Genomic DNA, 17,114 nt, shown 5'->3' on the forward strand with positions numbered 1-17,114 from the left:
GCCTTAAGGACAGTAGTTAGATTGTTAGTTTGCTAGATTTAGAGTTATTTTATGCAAAATTATGAATTTTAGAAGTTTCGAGCCTTAGTTAATGAACTACGGTTGGTCGGAGAGTTAACTTTTTAATTAAGGTTGATTTTTAGAAATCTAATGTTTTTAATAAATATTAGACCTTAATTAGAGTTGAGTGCCTTTTAGTTTTCCCAACCAATTTGGAATTTTTGGAATTAGTTATGAATTTTCAAAATTCAAGCAATTTAATAAATTATTAAAATTATTTAATTAAGAATATTTTAGGGGTTTGGATCTAAATCAGCTCCAAACTACTTGGGATCTCCCCCAAAAATGTTAGAAATGACCTAAATAAGTGTTCCCAAGTGTTTGGGGAAAATTTGAGATTTTTAATAATTTTTAATTATTTAATTTAATTGAAAAGGAATCTTTAGTTAAAATTAAATTGAGGTTTAAATTGAAGTCTAGCTAAGGATATTTTAATTTTTTTAGATTAAGCATTGAATTATGAAGAGTTGGATTTATTATGGTTAATTTTTTGAGTTAAAATGAAATTATTAGAATTTTCTGGAGTTATGGGGGCTTAATTAAATAGCAAATTAGGGTTTATTAATTAAGGGGTTCAAAGGCTTCTGAAAATTCCCAAAAAATTTTGAGAGGTTTATGATGTCAGTAAGTTTAAGTGTTTAAAGTTTCATGTCAATCGTGATTCTATCCTAGCTCATAAACTTTTTTTGAGTTCACTAGACGGGTTCTTAATTATTGTTCTTAGGATGTCGTTATGTTAAATAGGTTCAAATTGAGTTTTGGACTAACCCTTGGGGTAACATAAAGGGAAATGCAATAACACATATAACACTCCATGTCCTTAGGCTTAGGAGAGCCTAAACTAAGTACTAAGTGTTTGTGCGTCCTACACATGCAAAAGACAACTAAAAAATAAAATAAATATAATTAACGATGTGATTAGTGAATGATTGGAATCCAATCACCCACTAATCCTTCCCCCATTATTGATATTCATATGTATAACTCATGTTCAATATTTCATGAGTGGATCTTCCAAAATTAAATGATTTAACATATATATATAATTTAAAAATAGTTTAAAATACACACACACACACTGAAAGTTTATGAAATTTTAAAATATTTAAAATAATATTATTTAATTAATTGGGATATTAATGAATTGGAAAAATTTTTTTTTTTTTCTTATAGAATAATATAGGCAAGTACTACTTGAATCATAAAAATATTCAATATACTTTAGGTTGCACTAATTTTGACTTAATGAGTGAATGGAATGACTATTGGGTATTCAAAATTATTAAGACATACTTTGTTGACAAAAATGTTATGTGAAAAAAAGAAAAAAAGAAAAGAAAAATGAAAAAAAAAATAACGAAAAAAGGAAAAAAGATAAAAAAAAAAATCAAAGCTAAGTACTAATAATAAAAAATTGTTACCTATTTTAGTTCTTTGATCACCTTATGCAGTCTTAAGAAGTTCAAACCTAGTGATAATCGATGGAATTCTGGGAAGTTAAGAAACACAAGCTATTTCTATTTAGAATAAATAAGTTTGGAATATCCTAATAATATATAGTAAAGTTAATTATAATTCACTCTTACACTTAAAAGATCAATTTAGAAGGAATAATAGAAGTAAAATATTAGGTTATTATTAGTTATATTAAATTGGTTATCAATTATTTAGCCACTAATAAATTACTATTTAGTATGATTAAGTGAACTCAATTTTGAAAGATCTCGCACTAAAAAAATGAGGCAAGAAATTAGTGCACATCTGGATTACATGAGGACAAGTGATGTATTAAGTTTGGAGGATTTTATTATGTTAGAAAAAGAATTGCTTAAATTGTTAAATTTTATGTAAAAAGTTAAGTTATAATTTTTGTGCAGGAAATTTAAAAAAAGGAGGCCATTGTAAGGAAAATTCAGTACAATGTTGTGGTGCCACACAGCTCAACACGTAGCATTTTGGGCAAAAAATATAGTGCCAAATAGAGAGCTCAATGTCTTAGTGCTATATGAACCATTTCCACATTGCCATAGGTGTGGAAATTTTAGGGCTAAAGATGGAGAAGTCAACATCACAACACCGCACATGTTTTTTTTGGATGTGTGGTTTTACCTATGATGAACATTTAGATTCCTTAAGTTAGGAATATTTTGGATGTTTATCTACTAATCATATTTTTTTATGGGCAGCCATGCTTATGCAAGGCTATTATAAAAGAAGGGTGGGGAAATTAATCTCTCATCTTTTGGCTTAAAAAAAACTTTTAAAATTTGAACCAAGCTCCCTTTGAAAATTCCAAACATCTTATCCTTGTCTTAAATATTGAAATCACAAAAATATTAGCTATTATTTTAATCGAGAGTATTCTGAAAGGACTCACCTCTATTAAGATGCAATTAATCGTAAGGGATTATTTTTATGGAGAATCTATAACTATAGATAAAAATATCTTAATCTTATTCTCATAAGGTAGAGAAAAAATCTCTAGGAATATAAATAATTTTTAAAAACTCATTTTTTATTTGAATATCTTTGTAGAGTATCATTTTCATCTTTCTGGATGTTATACCATTCTCTCTGCCATATTTGATTACATAATGACAAATTCTTAAAACCCTATTTTCATTTTCAAGTACCGTTGTAAAATATTATGTCTATCTTCTGATATCATATATTATTTTCCTTATTGTATTTTATTTAAAAATAGCAATTCTTTTAAACACTATTATTTTTTTCATTCAATCCATTATAGAATACCATGTTTATTTTTCATGATGGATGTTATTTTCCATGTAGTATTGATTAAAAAATAGAAGCATTCGAATCCACGTGATTTTATTTTCCCACGATATCTTTAACCAAAGTTTGAGTATAAACCCAACATTGCTTGAATATGGTTTGAATATTTTTTAAACCATATTTGAATCAATATCGATTATAGTGAATTTTAAATAAGTGCTCTGCAGTTAAAAGTTTTGTGTATTTTTATTTGAAATAAAATTTAGACACATTTCTTCATGAAACAAACAACAACCATAGTTCTCAAAGGTAGAAACTGTTGAAAATGAAAGAGGAATTTGTGTACATCAAAATTTAAAAATTTCATAACCACCCATTTTTTAAATAAGTACTTTGCAGTTATAAGTTTTGTGTATTTTTATTTGAAATAAAATTTAGACACATTTCTTCATGAAACAAACAACAACCATAGTTCTCAAAGTTAGAAACTGTTGAAAATGAAAGAGGAATTTGTTTACATCAAAATTTAAAAATTTTATAACCTCCCATTTAGTTTGGATGGGTCAAAAGGATTCTAAAAGCAAACTAGGTTTGATTGTACCAAGCTTTGCTCAAGAACCCTTATTAGTTTTTTGTGTGGATTTGGGCAAGGAAATGGATGAATGAATTAGATAAGTGTAGAAATGTTTTACAACGAACGATTAAAATCATTTATGGTGATGATAGACTTACCACTCACTAAAATAGTAATGTTTGAATGAATCATCAAATTCCCTCTAAGAGTGAGGCTGATCACCAAGCACCTTCTCCCTGAAATAAATTCCAACTTTTGCAACACAACAAAGACCTCTTCATTTTTCATTCCATTAGACATAAATAGGTTTACAACTACCACATTTGAATTGCATAAAGAGAGGCTAAAGGAGTTTAGTGTATAAGAGAGGGTGACGTAACTATCAAAATAACTATTCTCTCTCTTTTCATTGGCCGAGCAATCATGTTAGGGATCATACTTATGTGGCTTATTTAATTCAATTAAAATTTTGCACAAAAATAAATTTGCATTCTCTTGAAACTTGAAAAATCTAAACTTCAAAATTTTAAAAATCAAATTTCAAATATTTGAATTTCATATTTTTCATCATATAATTGCTATCTTAACTAAAAATCACAAATTTATAGTCTTTCATGATATTTATCTCATATTAAATAGAAATACTAATTAAAAAGTTTCATTCAGCTCTTTGTCATTGGTCCTTAATCTTTTTAACATTCTTGGTGCTTTGGGTTCTAATTGTTTGTTCAATTATTCTTAGATAAGCATCTTGTGTTCTTGTGCCACATCATGGCCTCTTCTCCCCCTTTTTTTGGAGATTTAAGTACACATCACACAATTTTTAAGCATTTATATGTATAACAACTAATTTTAATATTTATTTATTTGAAACTTTAATATGTTAATTACATTTTATATATATATATATATATTGTATAAAAAAATAATACTAATGATATTTTAATTTGATTTTTTTTTTGGGGAAATTTTGGGGACTAACCCGTATATTATAGAAAAAAAATGATTACACGTAAAACAGAAACCAGTAAAAATCTCAAAACAAAAGGCAAAACTCCAAACAATAGGAGGAGCTGAGACAGCCAAAAAGGGGTCTCAGGGAGTGGCTAGCCTCCAAGCAACATTACAATACATATTGGGAATAGAAAAACCCAAAACAATCGGACAACTCAGTCAGCAATCGAAGTAGAAGTTAAATTGGCCCTCCATGACATGCAGGTTGCCAAAATAAACACATAGGGGCAGACGAGCATCCAACAAGCTGATGAGTTCAAAAAATGTCGGAGGCATTAGGTGTCAAAACACAATCTGAAGTAAGTGCACAGGCCAGCCTCAACATCATAGACCCAGCCAAAAAATTTCGCATCCATCAAAAATAATCCGACCAAAAGAAGCAAAAAACCAAAAATAGCTTGATGTGAGCAAAGCAAACCGAGCAAATAACCTGTCCAAACCTTTATTATTTTTTACTTTCTGAAGAATGGCAAATTTAATAATCTCCATGAGCTAAGTAGGACTATTCCATGAATTAGCAAAATGCCTTCTATTTCTTTCCAGCCAAAGGTTATAAACCGTGCACAAAACAACTAAAACATAGAAATTCTTTTCCTCCCCATTGAAGTGCGTAACATTATCCAAAAATTCAAAAACTTGAAGGAGGTTGGGCCTTAAAAGGAATTTCAGCAAAACTGGAAGAACCAAGGAAATAACTGAAAAGGAGTAGTCACAATCACAAAACAAGTGTTTATGTGTTTCCAAATGAGCTAGACAAAAGGAGCAGTTGGGTTCACTGGAATGGCCCTTTTAATTAAAACATCCGCACACTTAAGCTTCTCAATAGTGGCCATCCATGAGTAACAAGCAAAACGTAAAACATGCCTTTTATGCCAAATGTAATTATGCCAAGAAATCTGAAGCAAATGACTAAAAAATTGAGCAATGTAAACTTTATAAGTGGGTTTGCCCGAGCAAATCCAAGATAAGGCAGGTTGCTCGACAATAGGAATGCTCATTATAACAGTTTTCAGATGAGGTGGCCAGGATGCAGGGATAGCCCAATTGTGATTAACCCAGAAAGAATAAACCTTCAACTTCTCAAAATTTGCCACAGGAATGAAATCCACCAAAGAAGATCCATTACACCAAGTTCCCAAGCCATCGAAATGTTACCATGAGAAGGAACCAAAATATCAATTTGGCTTTTGATTTTTTGAGCAGTGGAACAGACTAGTTTCCAAAATTTAGAAGCAAAAGTGGTCAGATGTTTCCAGACATAATAATATTTGGATATAAACCAGTTACTAGCAGTAGATTGAACATTATAAAACCTCCATATAAAGGAACAAGAGGAAGCATGGTATAAAGCCTCAAAAGAATTAATGCCTAAACCACCAAATTGCATTGGGAGAGCGGTATCTTTCCAGGCTATAATGTGCAATTTCCTATCAGCAATGTTACCATGATAAAGAAATTTGAGCATAGTTTTGAAATCATGTTTTGACATTTTCGATGTATAATGGATCCTCTAATCCACTAAGTGATAGAATTAGCAATGGTTTATTTAATAAATTGGACTATACCTACAAAAGAAAGAAAATTGACTTTCCAACCATCAAGTAGAGTAAAAATTTTACACATAAGTGGTTGGAAGTGAGAAAACTTAAGCCTTGTGTGGGAGATGGGGAGACCCAAATACTTCAGATAGGATTCCACCTTAGAGATTCCAAGGATGTTGCAAACAACTTCCGATTGAATTGCAATTTTAGAGAAAATGATAAAGCTTTTGTCAGGATTGATGTAAAGACTAGTTGCTTTGGCAAAATAATTTAGAGTCCTTGAAGATGACAACAGAGGAAGGGGAAGCATTACAAAAACCAGCTAATCATCCGCGTATAACAAGTGATTTAAATTCACCTCAACACTCTTCGAAGAGAGGGAACAGAAAAATTCTGAATAAGGTAGCAAGAGAGGGCATCCATCACAATGTAGAAAAAGAAGTGGGGGATAGGGGGAAACCTTGACGGAGACCCGAGGAGGAGGAGAAAAATCATTCAATGGTGCCATTTAAATAAATGGAAAAGTGCACACCCGATAAGCAGCCATCAATCCACTTGATAAATTGTTTCGGAAACCCCTTTTGTTTTATCCTACATTTTGGAAAGTCATGGGACACATAACCAAAAGCTTTCTTGATGTCAAGTTTGGCACAAAAAACATTATGGCCTGAAGAGAAATCTCTGAGAACTTCAGCCACTAAAAGGATGTTATCCGTAGAACACCTTCCCTTAACGAACCTCGCTTGACTATCATGTACAATGAAAGGTAGCACTAGTTTAATTCTATTGGCTAAAACTTTAGACACAATTTTGTTGAGCACATAGCATAGGGAAATAGGCCTATAATCATGGACATTGGAAGCATGAGGGCCTTTGGGTATTAAAATAATAGCTGAGGCTTTGAGACCTTAGGGAAGATGTCCAGACTTATATAAATCCTTGACGGCATTGCAGACCTGTAAATCGATAATGTGCCAAGAGAGCTTGTAAAAAGCAAAGGTGAACCCATCAGGCGCCGGGGCCGAATTGCTTTGTCCAGAAAAAAACCGCATATTTAATCTCCTCAATCGAGAAAGGAGCCAAGAGGGAAGGTAATAGGTTTTCAGGAATAACCTTCCCATGGGGGAAGTTAAAATTGAGAGAATTAGGAGGCTTGGGGGCATTAAAAGATTCTTTAAAATGGCTAATAAGACCCTCGGCAATGTCCCTTTGGCTATTGTGATGTCCCATAGAGGTGGTGACTTCCCTGATGTTATTGAGATTGGCCTTAGCCCGGATTTTGGCATATATGAAACCAAGGTCATCCTCCCCTTTAGTAAGCCAATACTCTTTAGCACTTTGAGAAATCCAGGAAGCCCAAAAAGCTTGGAGCTTAAGTATATGCTCCTTAATAATCTTCAGGTTAAGATTGAGATTTATGTCCAAAGGAGAGTTTTGAAGTGCTAAAAGACAATCCTGCTGTTTACTTTTAAATTCCAAAATGGAATTAGAAAGATAGTTGGAAGAAGTCTACGTCTTGCTCTTAAGCTTAGCCTTGAGGCATTAAAGATTTATATAGAAGGAGGCAGTGGGGCTACAGTGGTTGTATTGAGAGAAGGAATCCAAAACATCCTCCCAATAGCCATCCATATGAATCCAGTAATTTTTAAAAAGAAAATGGCGAGGCGTATAGGATATGGGAGTAGCAAATAAAACCAAGGGGGAGTGATCTGAATTAACCGTAGGGAGGGTGTTGTAATAAGCTTGAGGAAAGACTTCAAGAAATTTAACATTCACTAACATCATGTCCAAATTTTATGTAAATAGGCTGACTGATCTAAAGATTTGACCAAGTATAAAAGAGACCAACAGAAGCAATCTTGAATACCCCCATAAAAAATAATACTGTTAAGTTCCCCCAATCTGTCAGGCAACAACTCAGAACCACCAACTTCATCAGAAGCAAAACGACAATAGTTAAAGTCCCCCAAGATGATCTACGGGTGAGGAGCAAGAGGAACTAAACCCCTTAGATCATGCCAAAGGGATTTCTATTCATGAGCAGTATTCGCAGCATAAAAAACTGACATAAAGATGGGGGGAAGAGAGCCAAAAGAAAGAGAACGATGAATCATTTGATCTGAAGAGAAAAGGGGAGTAAAGGAGAAAACTGAGGAATCCCATTTCAACTAGATTCTACCAGAAGTAGAGAGGTTAAAGTTGTTACAACTGTTCTCTTTGCTAAAAATGATGTGAGAATTAACAAACCAGGGATCCTGAAGAGCAGAGGTGTGGACTTTTGCTTCGAGGATGCAAAAAACCTTAAGACTTTAAGAGGACACCAAATCTCTACAAGCACGGACTTTGTCGTGGTTGTTAAACCCCCTCACATTCCAACAAGCTAATGCGTGCATGTACATTGATCAAGTTTTGGATGTTTTTTCCTTCCTGACTTTTTTACCTCTGGTCGACTTTGAGTAAGGGGATGGTTGAGCATTTTGTTTTTGATTTTGTTTAACCCCAATAGAGGAAGCTGTGTCATCTTGTGGGGGGATCTGATCTGTGGAAGGCGAAGAGGAAGATTTTTGGTCAAGGGAAGCAAACTTATTGTTAGTAATGATGGGTTTGGTGGAGGGGGGAGGGGATGGGATAATGAGATGAACAAGGGAAGACTGTTCGGGGTCAAGGTTATGGTTGGCTAAAGAAGAGGAATCTTCTGTGGTAAAATTAAGATTATGAATAGCTACTTCTCTACCAGGAGCATAAACCACCTCATGGATATTAGGGGGTAAAGTTTCAGTAGCTGCCGGAGAAAAGGAAGTTTGGACTTGTAAGAGAGTGATGTTAAGAGGAAGATTTGTTACGGATTTGTTTTCATGGTTTATGATTTTGATGATAGCAAATACTCTTATTCCTCTACGACTGCTTTATCTAATGAGATTGCAGGTTCACAAGATAACACTGTAATTTGGAATCAACTCAAGATTGGGTAGACTAGGTCTAAGTCAATTTGTAACCCTTTTCCTTTCTTGAGTCTATTGTTTGTGGTGTGGCTCATGATGCTTTGTAACTTGGAAGATTCTCTGATTGTTCCCTAATGTTTACTATTTTTGTTAACATCGTCCGGGACGATATTTATATCGTTTTGTACGATCGGTTCAAAAGTAGAAACCCCTGAATAGGGCATCCTCATTAAAGCAGCCGTCATTATGCAAAAACATCGTCCTGGATGATTTTGTATCGACCAGGATGATATGCTCAAAATAGAAAGAATATTCCGCCATATCTATTTAGGAATTACTTATTTTGGACATCATCCAGGACTATAAAATATCGTCCAGGATGATACAAGACAATTTTTCCAAAATTAATCTAGCATTTAAGGAAAGCAATTATGACTTGATTTGACAATCAAATCATCCTGGACGATCACAGGATAGTCCGGGATGATACACTGGACGATTGGACATCGGAGAGCTCTTTTTCAGGGCGATGTTCAAGACAATATTCCACAATTTGTACTGATCGTCCTGGACAATATATTATCATCTTAGACGATATGAACAAATTTCTTTTGATCGTCTCGAATCGTCCTGGCTGATTGAGCTTAAATTGCACTGATCGTACAGGACGATAAAGTCGACAACTTGCATTAAGGAGCTCGTTTGAGATCTTCTATTTAAGCTATGACATGACACTTTGTAAGCGTCTTTGCAGCCATTGTAGTTTCTTTCTTTTGGGGGAAACTTGAAGAGAGAGCTTGAAAGGGAGTGAGGAAAGGGTGGAGTTTGAGAAAGGGAGAATATCCTGTGAGGGGGGACTCAAGGGAGTGTGGAGGGGGTTCCACACGGTTGCTCCGGCAAGCTCGCACTTGAATACGTCGGATTCAAGGCTTGTCCAAGGGAAGTTCACCAAAGAAGAAGATCTCTTTGGTGTCAAAGGACCCGACGACTCCGCTGCATCGGAGAAGGTGGAAGTGATTTTGTAAGAGCTTCTCCGCCTAGCTGTGGGGACTAAAGGAGAGACACTTAGTTTAGTGCAATACTTGGAGGGTGCCTCCAACGAGTGGACGTAGGTCAAGGTTTGACTGAACCACTATAAATCCAGTGTATTCTTTCTTTATTACTTCCGCATTTAATTTCCGCACTTTGTTTTTATTGTGGTGATGTTGATTTTGATTGAAAGATATTTTTTACCCATTCACCTCTCTCTTAATTAGCTTTGGACCAGTTCATAGGGCCTAACATCCCTAATGAACTTTCAAGATTACTGTGGTTGGGGTTAGACATACAAAGAGGGAATTGATGCTTTAAAGAACCGCAACCTTCACAGCGAGAAGGTTTCCAATCATATAGGACTTGGAGGACAAGATCTTCCCCGTAAATTTCTATCGGAATCTCATCTTGTAGGGGTGAGTCTTTGCTAATTTGGACACAAACCCTAACATAAGTCAGCCTAGTTCTCTTGGCCGTGAGGGAGCCAACATTGAGCGGTATAACAATATAACTGACAATATTAGAGATCCCAGACGGAGTCCACAGAGCGAGGGGAAAATCCATGATTTTGATCCAAATGGGGAAGGAGGTGGCTTCATCCCGCCTAGGTTTGAACTTGGGCGACCATTTTTGTAAAATGATGGTCTCTCAAGTAAAAACCAAGGACCGCCCGTCCAAATCATGAGTAATCTTCCCCAGAGGTGAACTTGATAAGGAAAAACCTCATCAGCTAAGGAGAGAAGGGATATCAAACCTTTCAACTGCCAAACATTATTCATGGTAGCGAGCAGACGTTCATAGTATGGTCGCGGTCAAAGTGAGTAGCCGATCAAAGACAATGACCAGAGAGAGGCGCCTTCGGAGAGATCTCTAGCAATGAACGAAAGCTTCGATTTCGAGGGAACAAAGGACATCGGGAAGTCCTCAAAAGGGGGAGAGTCATCGGAGAGATTGTGTGTGTAAGAACGGTCGAGGGGGGAAGCAGGAACTCCAAGGATGGAGGAGCCCAAAGGAGAAAAATCAACCTGGACGAGAGCCATGGGGGGAGGTCCGGGAGAGGACGACCTCTCCCGGAAAGACGGTGGTGGAGACATGCGGAGAGCCACAAAAAAACCCTAAATTTTTCTCTCTAAAAAGCTCTAATTGCCCAAATGTCTCTATCTCTTCTCCTGATTTAAAATTGTAAAATTATATAATTAAATATTAAAATCTGGACATTAAATATATAAATAAATAAACATCATTTATATGCTGGTAAATTCGCCCTATACTATTTTTTTTTTAACTTCCGCCCCATTTTCCCGCCTTCCTGCCAGTCTAGCAGCGCGCGGATTCTCCTGACATTGTCAAACCCTAATCCATTCCTCGACAGCGCGAAGGAGGAAGACAACCACCATTGTTTTGTATTGAAAGTAGGATGAGGGGTGGAACGATCCAGATCAACTGGCATGACACGAAGCCAGTTCTAACCCTAGATTTTCACTTCCCTACTGGAACCCTAGCCACGGGAGGCGGCGACAATGATATCAAGGTACATATCTATGCTTTTCTATATTATTTTAGTGTTCTCACGAAAGATAAAGATGGGATATTGATCGGTTCTTTGTGATATTTTCATTGTGTTTGGAAATTCACTTATTGATTTACTGTAAACCGTGGATCTCCTGTGGATAAATGGCCTTGAAAGTTATAAAAATTCAAAATTTTTGGTTAGAATCGAGACTTTCCGTTTAGCAGCTGTTGCAATGTTGGTTTTGTGAAAATATTTAAAATGCTGATTGCTATCTTTTATTTTGGTCTGGGGTTATTTGTTTCAGAGAAAAATTGATGGTAAAATAATGACATGCAAATTTATTTCTTTATTTGGTTTGAACTACATCTAATTACTTTGTTTTCTGCACAACTACTTCATTATCTATAATAATTTGTTTATGCACTAGATTACTCTCTATGTTTGGTTTAAAGTAAAGTTATTTCTCTCTATAGTTCAATTCTTTCACAAAACAGGCACATTCAATTTGTTGGGTTTACTTAATATTTTGCTTCAACGATTAAATGGGCTAAACTATTTCAATAAGAGGTTAAGCTATGAGCCTAATGTTTCCAAGACTGTTTATTCACGAGCTCTTAGTTTTTGAGTACTTGTGTGTTTTAATGAGTCTTGCAAATGAAAGCACTTGATATGTGATGTTTATTTCACTGAATATGGTTTGTAATGAATTGAATTTCAACTGGTTGTACTTTTTCTACCTCCCTTGCTCTCTCCTAAAAAGATAGGGGTGCTCGGTTTCTTCTTTGTAATCTTAATTATGAGGCTAAGTGGGACTATGAACAATTGACTTATAAAGTTCTTCATTTACTCGGCATAGGAGTTTGGGATGGACAACTCCCTACAAAAAGTAAGAGATGGAAAAATAATTACACTTGATATATATCTCCTCATTAGCTCTTTATATTCATAAACCATAAAAAAATGTACACTTTCATCTTTATTTTTGAGCAATGGAATTTTTTTTTTGCTCGTGATCACTTTGTTGCTCTTTCAATTCTGCATCCCTAGTACTCTATTCCCAAAAACTCAACATATCTCCTCCTCACCTCTGGAATGGCTTTATAAACTCATTACTGTAGTGATATTGCATATTTAGTTATGGTGTATTGGGTTGGGCTACTCTTTGTTCCTACATATTAATCCTAATGCAACATGTCCCTTTTCAGCCCTCATTTCCTCCACTCTTATGACATCTTGCCTCAACGGGATCTAAAAAATGCATCCTCATCTTTAACCATTAGAATCATTTCATTGAAGATAGTATTGTGCTTATAATGATTAAGGAGGACACCATCTAAAAAGAAGCACAACCCAAGCTTCTAGAAATCATCTTTGTTAGTATACTTCATGAAAGCATTTTAAAGGCCTATATTCTTGAAATTCTTGTTTCACCAAGCTAGTTCTCAAATAATCTTCTAGTTCTTATCATCCTCTGAACTCAACATCATTTGGGAACTCTTGAAAATTCAACCTAGTCATTATAACATACTTTGCAATCCCAATGACCATATTTTTCCCTTTGATGTTGAACATGATGGCAGCATTCTTATTATCTATAATCATCATCAATCACGATTAATGAATGAGGGTACAAAGAATTGTATTTTAGGATCTCTAAAGAAGTGTCGTAAAAGAGATCCCTTAGTTTGGGAATGAGGTCATCAACTTCAACTTTCCTACGCAAGTTCTCCATTATCTCCCCAACTTTATATGTGACTTAAATTGGATAATGCCTCGCAAATGCAAGATTAAATCATATATCTACATACATAGTACATTATCTTAAATGAGCGAATCCTATTATCTTCAAATTACAAACAACAATTATTAAATAATCTTCGATCATGATTGAACATTATTCAATGATCGAACAATCATGATCGAATATCGATCTACTTAATGGGTCTTAGCAACATCTTCAACCCATGGTCTAGCAATATTGGAACCAAATTCAACATAATATAACATTATTTGAACTTATTCAAACTATTGATCAAACCTTCTTCGACTCTTCTTGGAAGATAATTTGACATGATCGATGAAGGACATAGGGTTGAGCATGTGGTTGAATATGCTTTGAATAAGTTTGAACAAGGATATAATGCATCAAAATTGGATTGAATATTGCTAAATCATGGGCTTAAGATGTTATTAAAACAAGTTAAATAGGTCCAACATTTTAAAAAATTATTGAATAAATTTTGATCATGGTTCAAAGATTGTTAAGAGTGTTAGATGGTTATTTCATCATTATTATAATGAAAAATGCATTTGGAAGATGACTAACATTAAAACTAGCAGGTAAAGTGATGTATAATGGCCAAGGGATTTAGGTTTTAGAGTGCAAAGAAATGAAAAACCAAAAAGCATCACCAATGTTTAAAGATGATGAGTATAGTGGCAGTCACATTGAATCTTTTGCCACATGCTTTAGGCACAAGCTCTAAAATTGTCTAAAATGGAGAAGGTGATGAGAATACGAGGGGTTGGGGGTACTCTTACGATGAAAGGATCGTGGAATTGGTTAGCAAGGTTTCAACTCTATTAAAATATTGAGGCAGAGTTTTCCTAGAATCGAAATAATGAACATATTTCTTCAATTTATGTTATTATGAGACATGTAAAGTCAAATGTCCATTATTAAATGCATTTGTGTAATTTTTATCCCATTTTCTTGAAGGCATTTAATTTTTCATAATTAAAAATTGGGATTTGGAAATTGATTTCAATGCATATCATATTTATATGCTTTTGAAACAATTTTCATAAGTCAATTGCATTGCATTGATTTTTCCTAAATTTCTTAGAAATATTTAAGCCTTTTTTTGTAATTTTCATACTTGAAATATTCATTGTTTCATTTATCAAATAAAAAATTAACTTAAATCCCTTCGGAAGAACATGGGTTTGGGGAAATTCAAAATCATAAGTTTGAAATATTAAATGCAGTCCCTTGTTTTTCCAAACATCAGTTGCATTTATTCCATTTTTCCTATGTAAAATCTAATTTTGTGGATTCTACAAAAGTTTAAATGAAGACAATCCATCCCAAAGGCATCATTTTGACTTAAATACTCCTAGAATAGTCATGCTTTGTCGGCTATGCTATTTTCCCCCGCCTTGCTTTTTTTGCTAGGTTCCATTTAGTACAATCATGCTCTCTTAACTGGATTAATATAATTATGCTCTCTTGGCTACATTATTCTTCCCTAATTATATTATTTTGACTTCTTTCATCTATTAAAGTTGTACCTTTTTTATTATACTTAACTTTTCAATTTATTCGTGCTTTTTTGACAAAATTGCTTTTGAAATTTAGACATATCATATTTTCAAAGGCATCCTTATACCCATTGTCCACTTCAATCCTTGGTAGGTCACTTCAACCAAAGCATTTTGTTGTTTGAGTGAGTTACTTCCATTCAGATATCTTTGACTTCACACTTTGCTTAGAATTCATTTTTCAAGAATTTAAAATCTGTTCAAATGGTTGAATCTCTCATATTGATATACATTTGCATTTTCATATAGTTCAGTCAGCACATGAGTGGTGGGATTGGTCTAATCCATAGATTTAGGATTGGCTAGTGTCTATGATAGGTTGAATATTATTATCAAGTGGTGGTTCATTTAATAATGCAAATAATCCTATTATAATATCTTATATGATCATGGTTTAAAACTGCACAATTTTGAAAAAGAACAATATTAGGCACATGCCTTAACCTTTTTTTTTTTCATGCCTTACCTTACTTGATGAGTCGTACGACTTAATGAGGCTAAGGAACACTCAAGGTGTGATTTTATGTAGCTTGTATGAGGCACAAGCCTATGGAAATTTGAATTTGGTGATTTAAAATTTTAATTCATAATTTTAACGTATGAAATAAATTTTATTTCATTATTTCTCTACACCTAGACCTTAAACAAATATAACTAAGAACTTGAATTGCATGCATCTTCTCAATTCTCAGTTGCATATAGCACTAGCACCTGACGTTGCTTGCATTTGCAGCCGCAATTGCAACCTCAGCTGCAACTGTGGATGAGAGAAAAGAGAAAGCTACTCAATGTAATGATGATTCTGATGAAGACCTTCTAAGTGATAGAGTAGAGGAGACTTTAGAAATTATAAATTATAATCTAAGTGATTTAGACTTCTTGAATTAAGAGCGAGAGAGGCTTATTGATTTGATTTTACTTTGATATCCTACTTTGATGTTAGTTTGTTAGCTATCATTTCATTTTTTTTTAATAAATTTAATCATGTAATTTTGAGGCTTACATCTCAAAATACCTTGAGACTTATGTTGCCTCAAGAATAGAAAATGCCTCAATATTTGATTATATAATTTCAAATCTTGCATATGACTATTCAGAGATACAAACAACCTAGGGCATGTCACTTAAATTCATTTTTTAAAAACTAAATTCACTAATTAGGTCATATTTAATGCCAACATTTTGAAAATTCTTTTGATTCCTGCCTTTAGAAAATTATAGATATCTTGTTTATTTTCAAATCTTTTTCAACCTTATCAAACCTTTCTTAAAAATATTGTTTTACGACCTGATTAGGTTAAGGTGGCATGCCTTAGCTTTAATTGGATTCTAAAGACAAGCAAGCTTGGTAGTTTTGCATACACAAGGTGTTATGATAGGTACACTCTTAATTAATTTAGGGATACAATGTAGATACGTTGTTTTGCTACAAACGCTACTTGGTGCAGGGCTTTGTGTTCGGTAGGTTTGTCTGATGCGCATTAATATTACTACATTTTCGGACTAGGATAGAGATATTATCATTTGTATGTACCCCTCATATGTCCATACATTATTTTTTTTATAGGGGTTATGTGTTAATATAAAGTACTAAATAAAAGGCATTTGCTAGTTGCTTGGCATTATAAAGCGCCATATTATCCTTATTTTATGTATATTATAAATTACTTGGGTTGATAGATGGAATTTGTGTGTAGTAGTCGATTCTCTCTTATGTTTTTTTTCTTTTTATTATGTAATTTTAGCTAGGAAAGCTTTTCAATGTCTAATAGGGACCAAACAAAGATTCCCTAATAGTGCATTTTTAGATCTAGGAGTATATTCCAATCCAGATGATCAAGGAGTACCTGGAAGATCTAGTTAGCAAGGGCCATGAGCTAAGGGATCATGATACTTGTATTTATCTCATGTGCTAGTTTTAGGCACATTGATATTTATGTATAGATTAGTGATTGAATTATATTTATATAGAGCTCAATTGCCTTTTTCTATTTTTACTGAGATTGTATTTGTAGATCAAGCTGAACCCAACCTTTTTTTACTCATTTATTAGCCGTCCTGTGTTTACTTTCCTTTACAAAATTAAATAGCGTTTGCCTACTTTTTTCCTTTCAAATGTAGTTTAATTTTTTTTTTTGGGAAATTTCGCACTACTACAAGTTCTCAGCAAAAATTTTTTACTCAATTTTAAATAAATTGATGATCAACTTAAAGTTAATATACAAAATATTTTCTTTAAAATCAAAATTGCATGCCCTTAGGGCTAATATTTTAATTGAAAGTATTCTCTTTGTATCTCTTCAAGGAGATGTGAAATAGAGCTTATTAGCAAGAAACCCTAGCTGATGCACATGCATAATATGGCCCGACCCTAATACATA

At 33.9% G+C, this 17,114-nt stretch overlaps 1 protein-coding gene across 4 annotated transcripts in view; it reads left to right on the forward strand.

Moving 5' to 3' along the window:
• The first annotated feature begins 11,175 nt into the window (after positions 1-11,175).
• LOC110109971 (chromatin assembly factor 1 subunit FAS2) overlaps positions 11,176-17,114 on the forward strand; it is a 69,208-nt gene continuing 63,269 nt past the window's right edge. For 3 of the 4 annotated variants that reach the window (XM_020841224.2, XM_020841225.2, XM_020841226.2), the window contains exon 1: positions 11,176-11,430. In XM_020841224.2, the coding sequence (XP_020696883.1) occupies positions 11,317-11,430 (114 nt within the window). In that variant the 5' untranslated portion in view covers positions 11,176-11,316. The remainder of the gene's footprint in view (positions 11,431-17,114) is intronic. The other variant, XM_020841227.2, reaches the window with a different exon arrangement.

The sequence above is a fragment of the Dendrobium catenatum genome, unplaced genomic scaffold, assembly GCF_001605985.2.
Source record: "Dendrobium catenatum unplaced genomic scaffold, ASM160598v2 fragScaff_scaffold_1468, whole genome shotgun sequence".
Lineage (NCBI taxonomy): Eukaryota > Viridiplantae > Streptophyta > Magnoliopsida > Asparagales > Orchidaceae > Dendrobium > Dendrobium catenatum.